Genomic DNA, 12,627 nt, shown 5'->3' with positions numbered 1-12,627 from the left:
TTTGTGTCTCTTATGAATAAATACATAAAATCTTTAAAAATAATAATAATAATAAAAATAAAAGCTTCTTTAGTGATTCTAACGTGCAGCTCGGGTTGAGAACCACTAGGCCAGACCATCTCTAAGAAGGTTCCCATCACAAATGTTTTATGGCTCTATTATCACGGTCTCTGACCGAGAGGCACTACTTCATTGGATTTCTGTTCACTACATCTTCTGTGGCCCTAGATGAGGACTATGGGGCACTCAGGCTTGGGGAAGACAAGGTTAAGTGTGTGGGCTCTGGAAGACAAGGGTTTGAGTCCTCGTTCAGCTCTCCGGGTTTCCTCCATATAACACAGGAATAACATCAGTATCTTCTGCAGTGGATTGTTGCATTAAGTTAATTCATGCTTGTAAAGTGTTTAAAATGATTACTGGAACACGCTAAGTGTTCAATGAGCTTAGTTCTTACTGTGGAGGGCAACGGGTTGGATAAGGACGCCTGAGAGGGGAGTGGCTAGGTGTGTTCATGGGATACGAGGGAGGCTGGAAGACCAGCAGCCTGGAGTCTCAGGACCTCTGTCCGGCAGGGCGTGCCTAGGGGCCCGGGACCCATACTGCGGCTGGGACGGGAAGCAGCAACGTTGCAGCACACTGGAGGACAGCTCCAACATGAGCCTCTGGACCCAGAACATAACAGCGTGTCCTGTGAGAACCGTTTCATGCCCCCCACCTGGGACCTCTCCACCCGCCCTCCACCCCCTGCGATTGAGTTGAGGCTGTGACTCTCCATCAATATCCCCCATGTCCCCTGGGACCTGGTGCCTTCCCCATCCCTTGCCTTGTGTGACCCGTTTGATGTGTATCTGCAGGTGCGAAATGTGACTCGGGATGGGGGCTTTGGCCAGTGGTCACCATGGCAACCATGTGAACACTTAGATGGGGATAATTCCTGGCTCTTGCCTTTGTCGGGCCCGAGCCTGTGACTCCCCCCGACCCCGCTGTGGGGGCCGAGACTGCCTGGGGCCAGCCATCCACATCGCCAACTGTTCCAGGTACGTGAGGACACAGGACTTGGATGGTGGCTGCCTTGGACTGGAGCGAGGGTGGAATAGAGGAAATGGGGCATCCCAGGCAGGTGCTCCTGCAGAGGGACAGACGCCACTTCGGGGCTGTGCAGGGGACTGGAGAGGTGGCTAAAACATGAGCCCCGGGTGGGGAGGGTTGGAAATTTCCATGCTAGTGGGAGAGAAGTCTCCGCCTTGTGGGGGCTCTTGACACAAAGAGGGAAGCTGGGCAGGCACAGGAGTCACAGACCCCAGGCTCAGTAGGCCTCGCTATTCCAAACACGAAGGACAGTAGGAGATGGTGGCAAAGGAGGCAGGCCTGGTACCCGACCCCATGGCCATCCTCTAGAAGGTGCGACCTTGGACTCTCTTAAAATCACTCCATTCTATGTGTGTGTATTGGTTGAACTGTCACAGCAACCTCGCGGGGTAGGAACACAATCATTATCCTTACTTTGAAGATCAAGAGTATTAGGAGGCACAGAAATCTTTGGGAACGCGCCCAGGCTCACGTAGCCAGGAGAAGCGGTGGAGCCAAAACTTGGACATGGAGTCAAAGCAGGCTCAGCAGTGAATGGTGCCTGAGGCTGGAGCGAAGCAGGGGTGCTGGAGAACAGGGGGGAGCATGGGTCTGAGTGCAAGCGCCCCCCCACCCAGAAGGCTGAACCGCAGGTTGCGGATTGCAAAGGCAACTGGAGCCTTTTCTAGAGAAGGCGTCCTTCTGCCCCGGGAGTAGCTCCACGCCGTCCTACCTGCAGGCCCTCGGCCCGGGCACAGCCTGACCCACGGGGAGAGGTTCTCAACAGCGTTTGAGGAAGGAACATGGAAAAAGGAATAACTAGGTCCGCGGGAGGCGGCCTGCTTAGGAGCCTGCGTCGCTGGCGGCAACAATACAGAAGCCACCGGCGCGATAGGGACGTGCGCTAGGGCTCACGTGTCCCTGTCTCCTGTGACCCCCCAGGAACGGGGCGTGGACCCCGTGGTCCCCGTGGGCCCCGTGCAGCACGTCCTGCGGGATCGGATTCCAGGTCCGCCAGCGAAGCTGCAGCAACCCCGCTCCCCGCCACGGAGGCCGCATCTGCGTGGGCAAGAGCCGCGAGGAGCGGTGAGCGCGCCCCGGTCCGGGTCTCGGTCTCCGTCTCCGGGGGGCGCTGGCGCTGGCGCTGCGGGCGGGTCCCGGGCTCGCCGGCCCTCCCCCTGCACCCCGCCGTCTCTCCTTAGGGAACGGTGCCGGCTCCCGAGAGCCATGACTGCCCCCCTTCCCTCAGGTTCTGCAACGAGAACGCGCCCTGCCCGGTGCCCATCTTCTGGGCGTCCTGGGGCTCCTGGAGCAAGTGCAGCAGCAACTGTGGGGGCGGCGTGCAGTCGCGGCGGCGGGCCTGCGAGAACGGAGACTCCTGCCCCGGCTGCGGCGTGGTGAGGCCCCGGGGAGGGGCGCGGGGGGGCGGCCCTGCACCCCGGGGTGGGGGGACCTGCATGGGGGGGAGTCTGCACCCCAGGGGGGCCGGCGAAGGGGGCGGCCCTGCACCCCGGGGTGGTAGGGAGGGCCAGCAGTGGGGGGCGGTCCTGCATCCCGCGGAGGGCTGGCCCGGAGGCGTGGGGGGGCCTGCATCCCAGGGAGGGGGGCGGCCCTGCACCCCGGAGAGGGCTGGCGGGGGGGGGGGGGGGGGGCGGTTCTGCATCCCGGTGGTGGGTGGAGGGTCGGCTGGGGGGCCAGCCCTGCACCCCCGGGGGGCGGCCCTGCACCCCAGGTGGGGAGGGCTGGCGGGGTGGCGGTCCTGCACCCCGAGGTGGGGAGGGCTGGCGGGGGGTGTGTGGCCCTGCACCCCAGGTGGGGAGGGCTGGCGGGGGGTGCGGCCCTGCACCCCGAGGTGGGCTGGCAAGGAGGTGGCCCTGCACCCCGGGGAGGGGGAAGACTGGCGGGGGGCGGCGGCCCTGCACCCCGAGGTGGGGAGGGCTGGCGGGGGGCGGTAGCCCTGCACCCCGAGGTGGGGAGGGCTGGCGGGGGAGGGCGGCCCTGCATCCCGGGGCGGGGAGGGCTGGTGGGGGGGTGGCCCTGCACCCCGAGGTGGGCTGGCAAGGGGGCGGCCCTGCACCCCGAGGTGGGGAGGGCTGGCGGGGGGGGGCGGCCCTGCACCCCATGTGGGGAGGGCTGGCGGGATGGCGGCCCTGCACCCCGAGGTGGGGAGGGCTGGCGGGGGGCGGTAGCCCTGCACCCCGAGGTGGGGAGGGCTGGCGGGGGAGGGCGGCCCTGCATCCCGGGGCGGGGAGGGCTGGTGGGGGGGTGGCCCTGCACCCCGAGGTGGGCTGGCAAGGGGGCGGCCCTGCACCCCGAGGTGGGGAGGGCTGGCGGGGGGGCCGGCCCTGCACCCCGGGGCGGGCCTGCGGGGGGTGGGCCCGCGCCTGCAGGTCGGCCGCCCAGCGCCCGCTCCCCTCCCGAAGGAGTTCAAGACGTGCAACCCCGAGGGCTGCCCCGAAGTGCGGCGCAACACCCCGTGGACGCCGTGGCTGCCGGTGAACGTGACGCAGGGCGGGGCGCGGCAGGAGCAGCGGTTCCGCTTCACGTGCCGCGCGCCGCTGGCCGACCCGCACGGGCTGCAGCTGGGCCGCCGGAGGACCGAGACGCGGAGCTGCCCCGCCGACGGCTCGGGAGCCTGCGACACCGACGGTACCGCCCCCCTTACCCCGGCCTGGGGCGCGGGGCGGCGGTGGCGGGGTGCCCGGGGCGTGGCGGGGTGTCCAGGGCGTGGCGGGGTCCCCGGGGCGGTGGCAGGGTCCCGGGGCGTGGCGGGGTGTCCGGGGCGTGGCGGGGTCCCCGGGGCGGTGGCGGGGTCCCGGGGCGTGGCGGGGTGTCCGGGGCGTGGCGGGGTCCCCGGGGCGGTGGCGGGGTCCCCGGGGTTTGGCGGGGTGCCCGGGGCTGTGGCAGGATGCCCGGGGCGTGGCGGGGTGCCCGGGGCGGGAGCGGGGTGCCCGAGGCGTGGCGGGGTCCCGGGGCGGTGGCGGGGTCCCGGGGCGTGGCGGGGGGTCCGGGGCGTGGCGGGGTCCCCGGGGCGTGGCGGGGTGCCCGGGGCTTGGCGGGGTGCCCGGGGCTGTGGCAGGATGCCCGGGGCGTGGCGGGGTGCCCGGGGCGGGGGCGGGGTCCCGGGGCGTGGCGGGGTGTCCGGGGCGTGGCGGGGTCCCCGGGGCGGTGGCGGGGTCCCGGGGCGTGGCGGGGTGTCCGGGGCGTGGCGGGGTCCCCGGGGCGTGGCGGGGTCCCGGGGCGTGGCGGGGTGTCCGGGGCGTGGCGGGGTCCCCGGGGCGTGGCGGGGTCCCGAGGCGTGGCGGGGTGTCCGGGGCGTGGCGGGGTCCCCGGGGCGGTGGCGGGGTGCCCGGGGCGTGGCGGGGTCCCCGGGGCGTGGCGGGGTCCCGAGGCGTGGCGGGGTGTCCGGGGCGTGGCGGGGTGCCCGGGGCTGTGGCAGGATGCCCGGGGCGTGGCGGGGTCCCCGGGGCGGTGGCGGGGTGCCCGGGGCGTGGCGGGAGCCCGCGCTGACGCGTCCCCCCGCAGCCCTGGTGGAGGACCTCCTGCGCGGCGGCAGCACCTCCCCGCGCTCGCTGAGCGGCGGCTGGGCGGCGTGGGGCGCGTGGTCGTCCTGCTCCCGGGCCTGCGAGCTGGGCTTCCGCGTCCGCAAGCGCACGTGCACGAACCCCGAGCCCCGCAGCGGAGGCCTCCCGTGCAGCGGCGACGCGGCCGAGTACCAGGACTGCAACCCCCAGGCCTGTCCAGGTGACCCGCGCTCGCGGAACCCCGCTGGGTGGGGCAGGGGCCACACCTCATGCCTCCTCTGCTTTGCGACTCGTACAGGGGGCCCTAGAGCAGGTTTGCGCCCCGACCCAGGGCACGGCGGCGTCTCCCCCCGCAGGGCCGCTCCGCGTCCTCCGGGCCACTTTTATCCTCCCCTAATGGATTGGCCAGACAAGAAGCTTGATTGGAATGGAGCTGGGCTTTGCTGTCTCCTCTGCAGCCTGCCTAACCCCCAGCACCCCCAGAGGGGGAGGGGCAGCCCTGAGGGTGGGTCTTGGGGTGGTGCCGCCGATGGGGCCAGGCCGGCCCAGGGCAGAGTGGCCCAGCTCACGCTGGGGTGGAAGACTGCCTTGGGCCCTGCACCTGCAACCCCGTCACACACCCGGTCCCCTTGCAGTGCGGGGTGCCTGGTCCTGCTGGACCCCATGGTCCCCCTGCTCAGCCTCCTGTGGGGGAGGCCACTACCAACGCACCCGATCCTGCACCAGCCCCGCGCCCTCCCCAGGCGAGGACATCTGTCTGGGTCTGCACACAGAGGAGGCCCTGTGTGCCACACAGGCTTGCCCGGGTAGGGACAACATCTGGCTGGGGCTGGGGAGCACCTTGGATCTCTCTGATCCCCGTCAGGGGGTCCCAGGGTGGCTAAGCTCATGGCAGCCCACGCCCCACAGAAGGCTGGTCGCCGTGGTCCGAGTGGAGCGCGTGCACTGAGGAGGGAGCCCAGAGCCGCAGCAGGCACTGTGAAGACCTGGTCCCGGGGCCCAGCACCTGTGCTGGGAATAGCAGCCAGAGCCGCCCCTGTCCCTACAGCGAGATTCCTGGTGGGTCCTTCACACCCACCCTTACTACTCTGTGCCCCTAAACTTCCTTCCCCTTCAGAAGAGTCTCATTGGGTCTAGGATGGGAACACCGGGGGGCGGGGGGAAGGTGCACGTGCTTTGGGCTTTGGTCCCTTCTTCTCTAGTGAATCCACCAACCCCTCTTAGAGATAGGGTCTGAGCAGGGACAGAGTGGCATGCAGGCCCCCAGCCCCCGTCCCACAGGTCAGTGCTGACCAGGGTCCTACTGGAGATAGACCGAGCCCCCGAGGGACCCTTGTCGCCTCCCTGTCCCAATATCCTTTCTGCTTGTCTTCCCGCAGTGATCCTGCCTGCCTCTAGCATGGAGGAGGCCACCAGCTGTGGAGGTAAGGAACCTGCCCCACCTCGCGGCACTGTCTTTCTACCCCTCCTCCCCACCTAGGAGGCAGTCAGCAAGTCTGTATGCAAGAAGAGTCGCCCACCTCCACACCCTCTGGTGGCCTCCTCTGACCTAAGCCAGGTGTCCTGTGAGAGAGGCCCGGGTGGCAGGCTGCCCAGCCTTCCTGTTGTCCTTGGCTCTGGCCTCAAAGCCCTTTCTTTGTCACAGAGCTTCCCAGTGGGAGGCAGTCAGTAGTCTCTCCTCTTCGCCCTGGCCCTTTCCTTACCACTTGCTTCTGCCTCTCCCAGGCTTCAGTCTCATCCACCTGGTAGCCACAGGTGTCTCCTGCTTCCTGGGCTCTGGGCTGCTGACCTTGGCAGTGTACCTGTCCTGCCAGCACTGCCAGCGCCAGTCCCAGGAATCTACACTCGTCCATCCGGCCACCCCCAACCACCTGCACTACAAGGGCGGGGGCACCCCCAAGAACGAGAAGTACACACCCATGGAGTTCAAGGTGGGAGCCTTCACAGAGGAGCAGGGTGAAGGGTGCGGCGGTTCTGACCCCGAGCAGGACATAGCTGGGCTGGGCACTTGGGAGGGCACAGTGGTGTCGTGAACTGTCAGCAGCCGGAATGTTTTTTCACCAACTGGTTCCTAATCCCCTTGCCCTGGCTGCCCCCTCTCCCCATCCTTCCCTACGTCTTCCCCTCCGGTCCTTCCTTCCTTCTCCCACAGACGCTGAACAAGAATAACCTGATCCCCGATGACAGAGCCAACTTCTACCCATTGCAGCAGACCAACGTGTACACAACCACCTACTATCCCAGCCCACTGAACAAGCACAGCTTCCGGCCCGAGGCCTCACCTGGACAACGGTGCTTCCCCAACAGCTGATAACACTGTCCCGGGGACTTGGGCTCCTTGCCTCCTTAAGGCCCAGAACAGGTGGAAATGGGACGGTGGAGCCAGCTCGGTTTTCTTGCTGCCTTGCCTGCGGGGGTCCTACCCGACTTCAAAGAGCTCTGGCTGGCGGTGACCATGGGGGAGAGGGCTGGCTTCAGGCTGGCACACGGCTGCAGTTCCAGCTCAGCCCAGGTCTCTCATGGCCTCCTTGTGACCCACGACCGTGCTGATCTCCCCTGCCGTGTCGTCTGTGGACCTACTGGGCACGCGAGGAACTGGAGAGCGGAGATGGCAGGACAGCAGGCTCTTAGGTGTGAGTTGGAAGTGATGCTCATGTGGCCATCATGGGCCGAGGCTGTCCCTCTCTGGCTGGCCCCAGGAAGGGCCTGGGCTACACCCCGATTGTCTCTGAGAGAGGAACAAGTCAAATGGCCCCAGAAGCTCCGGATTCTCCGCCCGGCGCTGGGCCACTGTGGTGCTGTCCCAGTGTGACCTGGGGACCAAGGCTGACCCAGGTTGTCTACCTTTGCCCAGCAGTCTGCACTTTGCCCAGGGACATCCCCCTGGTCAGAGGCAGTGAGGGCTGGGGACTGAAGATCGATCTTTGCTAAGAAGCCCTTTAATCTGGGCTGACACAGGCCTCAGCTTTGCCCTCAGAATGCAGGAAAGGCGGTCCAGGAGGAAGGGAGGCAGGAGTCCAGCCTCCGTGCCACTATGGAGATAGACTGTCTTCCAGTTGCTGCTCGGTAGCTACTGGCCGAGACCTGCTTGGGAGTCTCTGCTGGCCCTTCATCTGTTCAGGAACACGTACACACACACACACACACACACACACTCAACATGCTACAGCAACAAAAAGGATGTTGGGCTGTGGCATTAATAATTAAAGATGATATCCAGTCTCCAAATGTAATTCTGTCTTTGTGCGTATGTGTGTGGGCTCCTCCTGGCGTGGGCTAGCCACCCAGAGCAGTGCTCTGGGTAATAGGTGATCTTCTCGGGGTAGAGGAAATGATCCACATGGAATTTGACTTTCCCAGAGGGGATCTCTCCACTTGTGAGCATATGCACATACACACATGTTGCTCTAAATCCTTTCTGGAAAAGAGGTTAGGGACAAACAGATCTGTAAGTAGGGGCTCGAGGTACACCAAAGACAACACAGCCTGAGATTTTTTTGCCCGTTCCCTTAACAGCAATTCCAGGCAACAGCTCCAGAGTGGGAATGCATGAGTACAGCAGGGGAGTATTAATGAGGGTGGTTTTATGAGGTATTTATAAGGCTAAATTTAATAAAAGCCAAAACTCACTGAAAATGAATAAACTTGTGAAATGGGAGAAGCCCAATATAGTTTTTGCTGGATTAAGTAAATAACCTCTAAGCCTCAGCCCAAGTCAGAGAGAGAGAGAGGAGTTGATGGACATGTTAAATTCAGAGAGCAATTTCTCAGCTTAATTGGCTGGATCAGTTCTCCTAGGGCTCCCAGCAAATTCTTCTTGTAGGTCAGGCTTTAAAGCCTGTGGTCCTAGTGGTAAGGAGGAAAAGAGCATTCCTGGGCCCAAGTCCTGGAATCCCTTGTGCTCACTGGGGCAAAGGAAGGGTCTTCAGGCCAGGGTGGAGCCCAATCGGAGAGAGCTCAGGGATCATATAAGCACTTCCTGCTTTGGGATTTCTTGCTGGGTTCCTCTTAACATAATGGAGTCCAGAGCATGTGGGAGCCTGTGGAGTATTAGATCTGGGGGTCTCTGATTCTCTTGGACCTGGTTAGGGAAGTGAAGTTCAAGAGTGTTCAAGGGCCCAGGATGTCTACTTCATGAGGGTCACTCTTCTCTCCAAGTGAGGGACTGGACAGGTCTGTAGGAAGAAGTCATGGAGAATACCTAGCTAATGTTCACCCCGTATAGACTGGAATGGCATCAGTGGGGATGAAAATTTGTGGGTGCTGTGGCAAAACACTACACACACACACACAAACACACACACACAATGAATTTTCTTTTTATAAAAAAACTGTTGTGGCTTTGGATGCATGACCATCAGAATGTATTAAGGGATCCACGCTGCATGCAAATTAGCTTGCATGGTTGACAAAGGCTGTAGCCAGCCCTAGCCCACAGATGAGGAAGCCAAGAATGTCCTCCCCGGTGGTTGTGTTCTCTCTGGCAGCTGCTTTGAGGCTGCATGGATAGCTCCATGGTGTCAGGAAACCGAGGTATAAAAAACAAGGGGGCTTCTTAGACCCAGCTGGCTCGGCAAAAGAGAAAGGGAATGCCGGATTGGATGCTCTAGGCCTTCTTGGGCCTTCTTGTCTTTGGATAACTGCTTTTTATGATCCAAGTAGCACTTTTATTGTAGAAAATTTAGAGGATATAGAAAACCAAAAATATAATCACAGTTACAGTAAAAACCAAGGCAGGGACTTAGGGATTTTAAATGATGGTGTGAAGACAATTCTTTCAACATCACTCCAAAAGCAAAGAGGACAAAAAACAAAAGCTATCACTATTTTCAATATCTATAATCCGAAATCATGATACAAGAATATAGAAAGCAGATAGAGGAACAGGTTGCTTGGTGTAAACTTCAGCTAGACCTTCAAGATACCTTCACTCTCTTGTCTCATAGCTAGGTCACCACTCCTTTGTCACCCCACAGGGCAATAAGCATGTTCCCTTGAGACACTGAACCAGACTGGATGTGGAAATACCAGACGTGAAGTGAGTGTGTGGTAAGGGTCTCTTTGGACCACTAGAGGTTTAAGAAACAGGCCATGATTATCAGTGGGACTCAGCAGTTGCCTTATTCAGCTAACTCCAAGACTCTGGCGGCCAAGTTTCTTCCCCCAGCCCTCCTCCAGGCAGGAGATTATTAGATGATTCTTTGAAGAAACAAACTAAGTCTGCAGATTCTGAAAAAAATAAGCCAGTGCAACAGTCCTACAGTGAAGTACACTCATTAACAAACATGTCCAAGTACACAGAACCTGCTGTCACTTTTCAGCACGTCATAAATAGGAATGTGCAGATAAGAGTCACAGACATCAGAGAAAAAAAAAAGCACTAACATGAAAGAAAGAGGAACTCAATGAAGAGAGATTATATATACATAGAGAACATTTCAAAGACCCCATGATTCTTCAGAATAAGTAAAGATATTGCATTCATGAAATAACAAGATAAAATAAAATGGACAGAGTAAAGCTCTTAGAAGTTAAAAAAAAATATGAGAGAAAAATATGTTTAACGATAAAGGGAGTTTCCCAAAAAGTTGAATGAAAAGACCAAGAAATGGAAAATAGGAGAAAAAGAGATAAGAAAATTAAAGGATCTGGGTGTCTGGCTGGCTCAGTTGGTGGAGCATGGGACTCTTGATCAAGGGGTTGTAAGTTTGAACCCCATGTTGGGTGTAAAGATTACTTAAAAAATAAAATCTTTAAAAGAAAATTAGAGGATCAATCCAGGAGGTCTAACAGCCCATTGAAAAACTCATAAGAGGAAATTATCAAAGAAAGACTCTGGGAAAATTTGCCAGAACCAAAAGACAAGGTCTTCAGATCAGTACCTAGCAGCAAGAGGCACATAAACATGACATTTCAAAACAACAGCCTTGAAGAGAAGATTCCAACAGACAAAAAAAGATTAGGAATATGAATGGCATAAACCTCTTACTAACAAAATTTAAAGTTAGAATACAGTAGAAATTATCCTCAAGATTCTGAAGTAAAAATAATATTTGGTTGTGAATTTTATACCCAGCCAACCTATGAGTCATAGGAGAGTAGATTAAAGACCTTTTCAGATATGCAGAATCTCAAAAAAATATATCTCACATGTGTTCTCATTTCAGTAAAACAAGAGTAAACAAAATGTAGATCCAAGGGAAAGGGGATCTAACACAGGAAAGGGGTGAGAACAGATACCAGGCTGGCAGTCATGCAACAGGCTGAGAGAGCAACAATCCAGGTTAGAGTAGGAGGAGAGCCTGCACATGGAGAGAGCCAGGAAAAATGAACAGGCACATTATCTGGCAGGTTTGTATGGAGAATTATATGAAGATTTATTTTATAAAACTTACTTTAGGGGTGCCCGGTGTCTCAGTCCATTAAGCATCCAACTCTTTCTTGATTTTAGCTCAGGGTTGTAGGATTGAGCCCCCTGTTGGGTTCCGAGCTCAGTGGAGTCTGCTTGGGATTCTCTCTTTCCCTCTCCCTCTGCCCCTCACCTCTCCCCACTCTAAAAATAAATAAATATTTTTAAATCTTATTTTATAAAACTGTATGGAAAGACTTAAGTTTGGGTTCAAAGAAAACTAAGAAAACATGGTATTTTTTATTTGATTTATTTAAAAAGTATTTTTTATGAAAATAAAACAGAGGCACAGAAAAAAAACACAGAACAAAGGTATGGCTTAGTGCACATAGGGATAAAAGCTTTATAATGACCATCCAGGTCAAGAGAGGGCTAGAACTTTCACAAACACTCCAGATTCCCTTTCTTCTGTCCCATCTTTGTCACAGAAGATGCCCCTTTCCAAGAAGATGCCTTCTTCTTTGCCCTCCCTCCAAATATCAGATAATTGTTAACACCAGGAATAAAAAAGAGCATACAGAAAAGGAAATGTAATCATTATCACTTGGTACAACCATGATATTTAGATAATCATAATAATTAAAGCATTGCATATGTACTTAAGCATAACTTGTAATACAGATATATTACACTTTTTTTCTTATCATGGGGTGACCACCGAAGGAACAAGCCTTAACTTTTGTTGCCAACTGAATGTTGGGTAAATATTGAGATAGAAAGGAATAAATAAATAAATAAATAAAATAAATAAAAAAAAGAAAGGAATAAAACATTTAAAAAAATTTTCCAGATTATAATTATGGTACACGTTCGTTTAAGAAATTTGGGGAGGGGTGCCTGGGTGGCTCAGTCAATTGAGTGTCAGACTCTTGATTTTGGCTCAGGTCATGATCTCAGGGACAAGAGATGGAGCCCCAAGTCCAGGCTCCAAGCTCAGCAGTGAGTCTGCTTGATATTCTCTCCATTTTCCTCTATGCCTCCTCAACTTTTTTTTTTTTAAAAGAAAGAAATTTGGGGAAAAAACTTATAAAAAGAAAATACAAATGCCCCAAAGTCCAGCCAAGAAATAACCATCATTCTTTTATGTTCTTTTCCAAGCATTTTTTTATAGATGTGAGTTTCAGAGTGCTTTATAAAATTAAGACATACTACATACACAGTTTTTATTCTGATTTTGACTTGTAGCATTATATCACTATTTCCCCATATTGTTAAAAATTCTGTAAGCCTCAAGACCCCTTTCAGTGGCTGCCCTAGGAATGGGTCAGAGAGTGGGAGAGAGGGCCTTGTTTCCAGAGCTCCACAGGTAGCAATGTATCTGCACCCTTACGCCTTAAAAGAGAAAGTTCATTTTTATAGATTTTGTTTACACACTGAGGAAGGTTTACTTTCAAAAGTTTGCATAATATTTGAAAAAATACTGGCCTAAAAAATTCTATTATATAAATTTTATTTCTGTTACCTAGATGTATCCATTCTATTACATACATTCATTCTACTCTATTATATAAGGGTATCACTCTATTGCATACATTTATCACAACTTATTGAAACCACTCATTTGTTTCAAAATTTTCTTTAGCCAAAAATACTTTTATGGAACTTCTTTTTTTAATTAATTAATTC

At 56.3% G+C, this 12,627-nt stretch overlaps 1 protein-coding gene across 1 annotated transcript in view; it reads left to right on the top strand.

Annotated features, from left to right (window-relative positions):
* The window catches only part of SEMA5B (semaphorin 5B), a 119,054-nt gene extending 111,235 nt beyond the window's left edge, over positions 1-7,819 (top strand). The window contains 12 exon segments of the mRNA XM_038583039.1: positions 573-690; positions 855-935; positions 937-1,037; positions 2,011-2,154; positions 2,318-2,465; positions 3,492-3,717; positions 4,594-4,812; positions 5,228-5,398; positions 5,502-5,651; positions 5,972-6,016; positions 6,318-6,523; positions 6,745-7,819. Coding sequence (XP_038438967.1) covers positions 573-690; positions 855-935; positions 937-1,037; positions 2,011-2,154; positions 2,318-2,465; positions 3,492-3,717; positions 4,594-4,812; positions 5,228-5,398; positions 5,502-5,651; positions 5,972-6,016; positions 6,318-6,523; positions 6,745-6,903 — 1,768 coding nt within the window. The 3' untranslated portion in view covers positions 6,904-7,819.
* Positions 7,820-12,627: the final 4,808 nt, after the last annotated feature.

This window comes from Canis lupus, chromosome 33 (genome assembly GCF_011100685.1).
Source record: "Canis lupus familiaris isolate Mischka breed German Shepherd chromosome 33, alternate assembly UU_Cfam_GSD_1.0, whole genome shotgun sequence".
NCBI classification, from domain to species: domain Eukaryota; kingdom Metazoa; phylum Chordata; class Mammalia; order Carnivora; family Canidae; genus Canis; species Canis lupus.
Note: the sequence above shows the minus strand (reverse complement) of the source record. Positions and strands in the feature narration are given on the sequence as shown.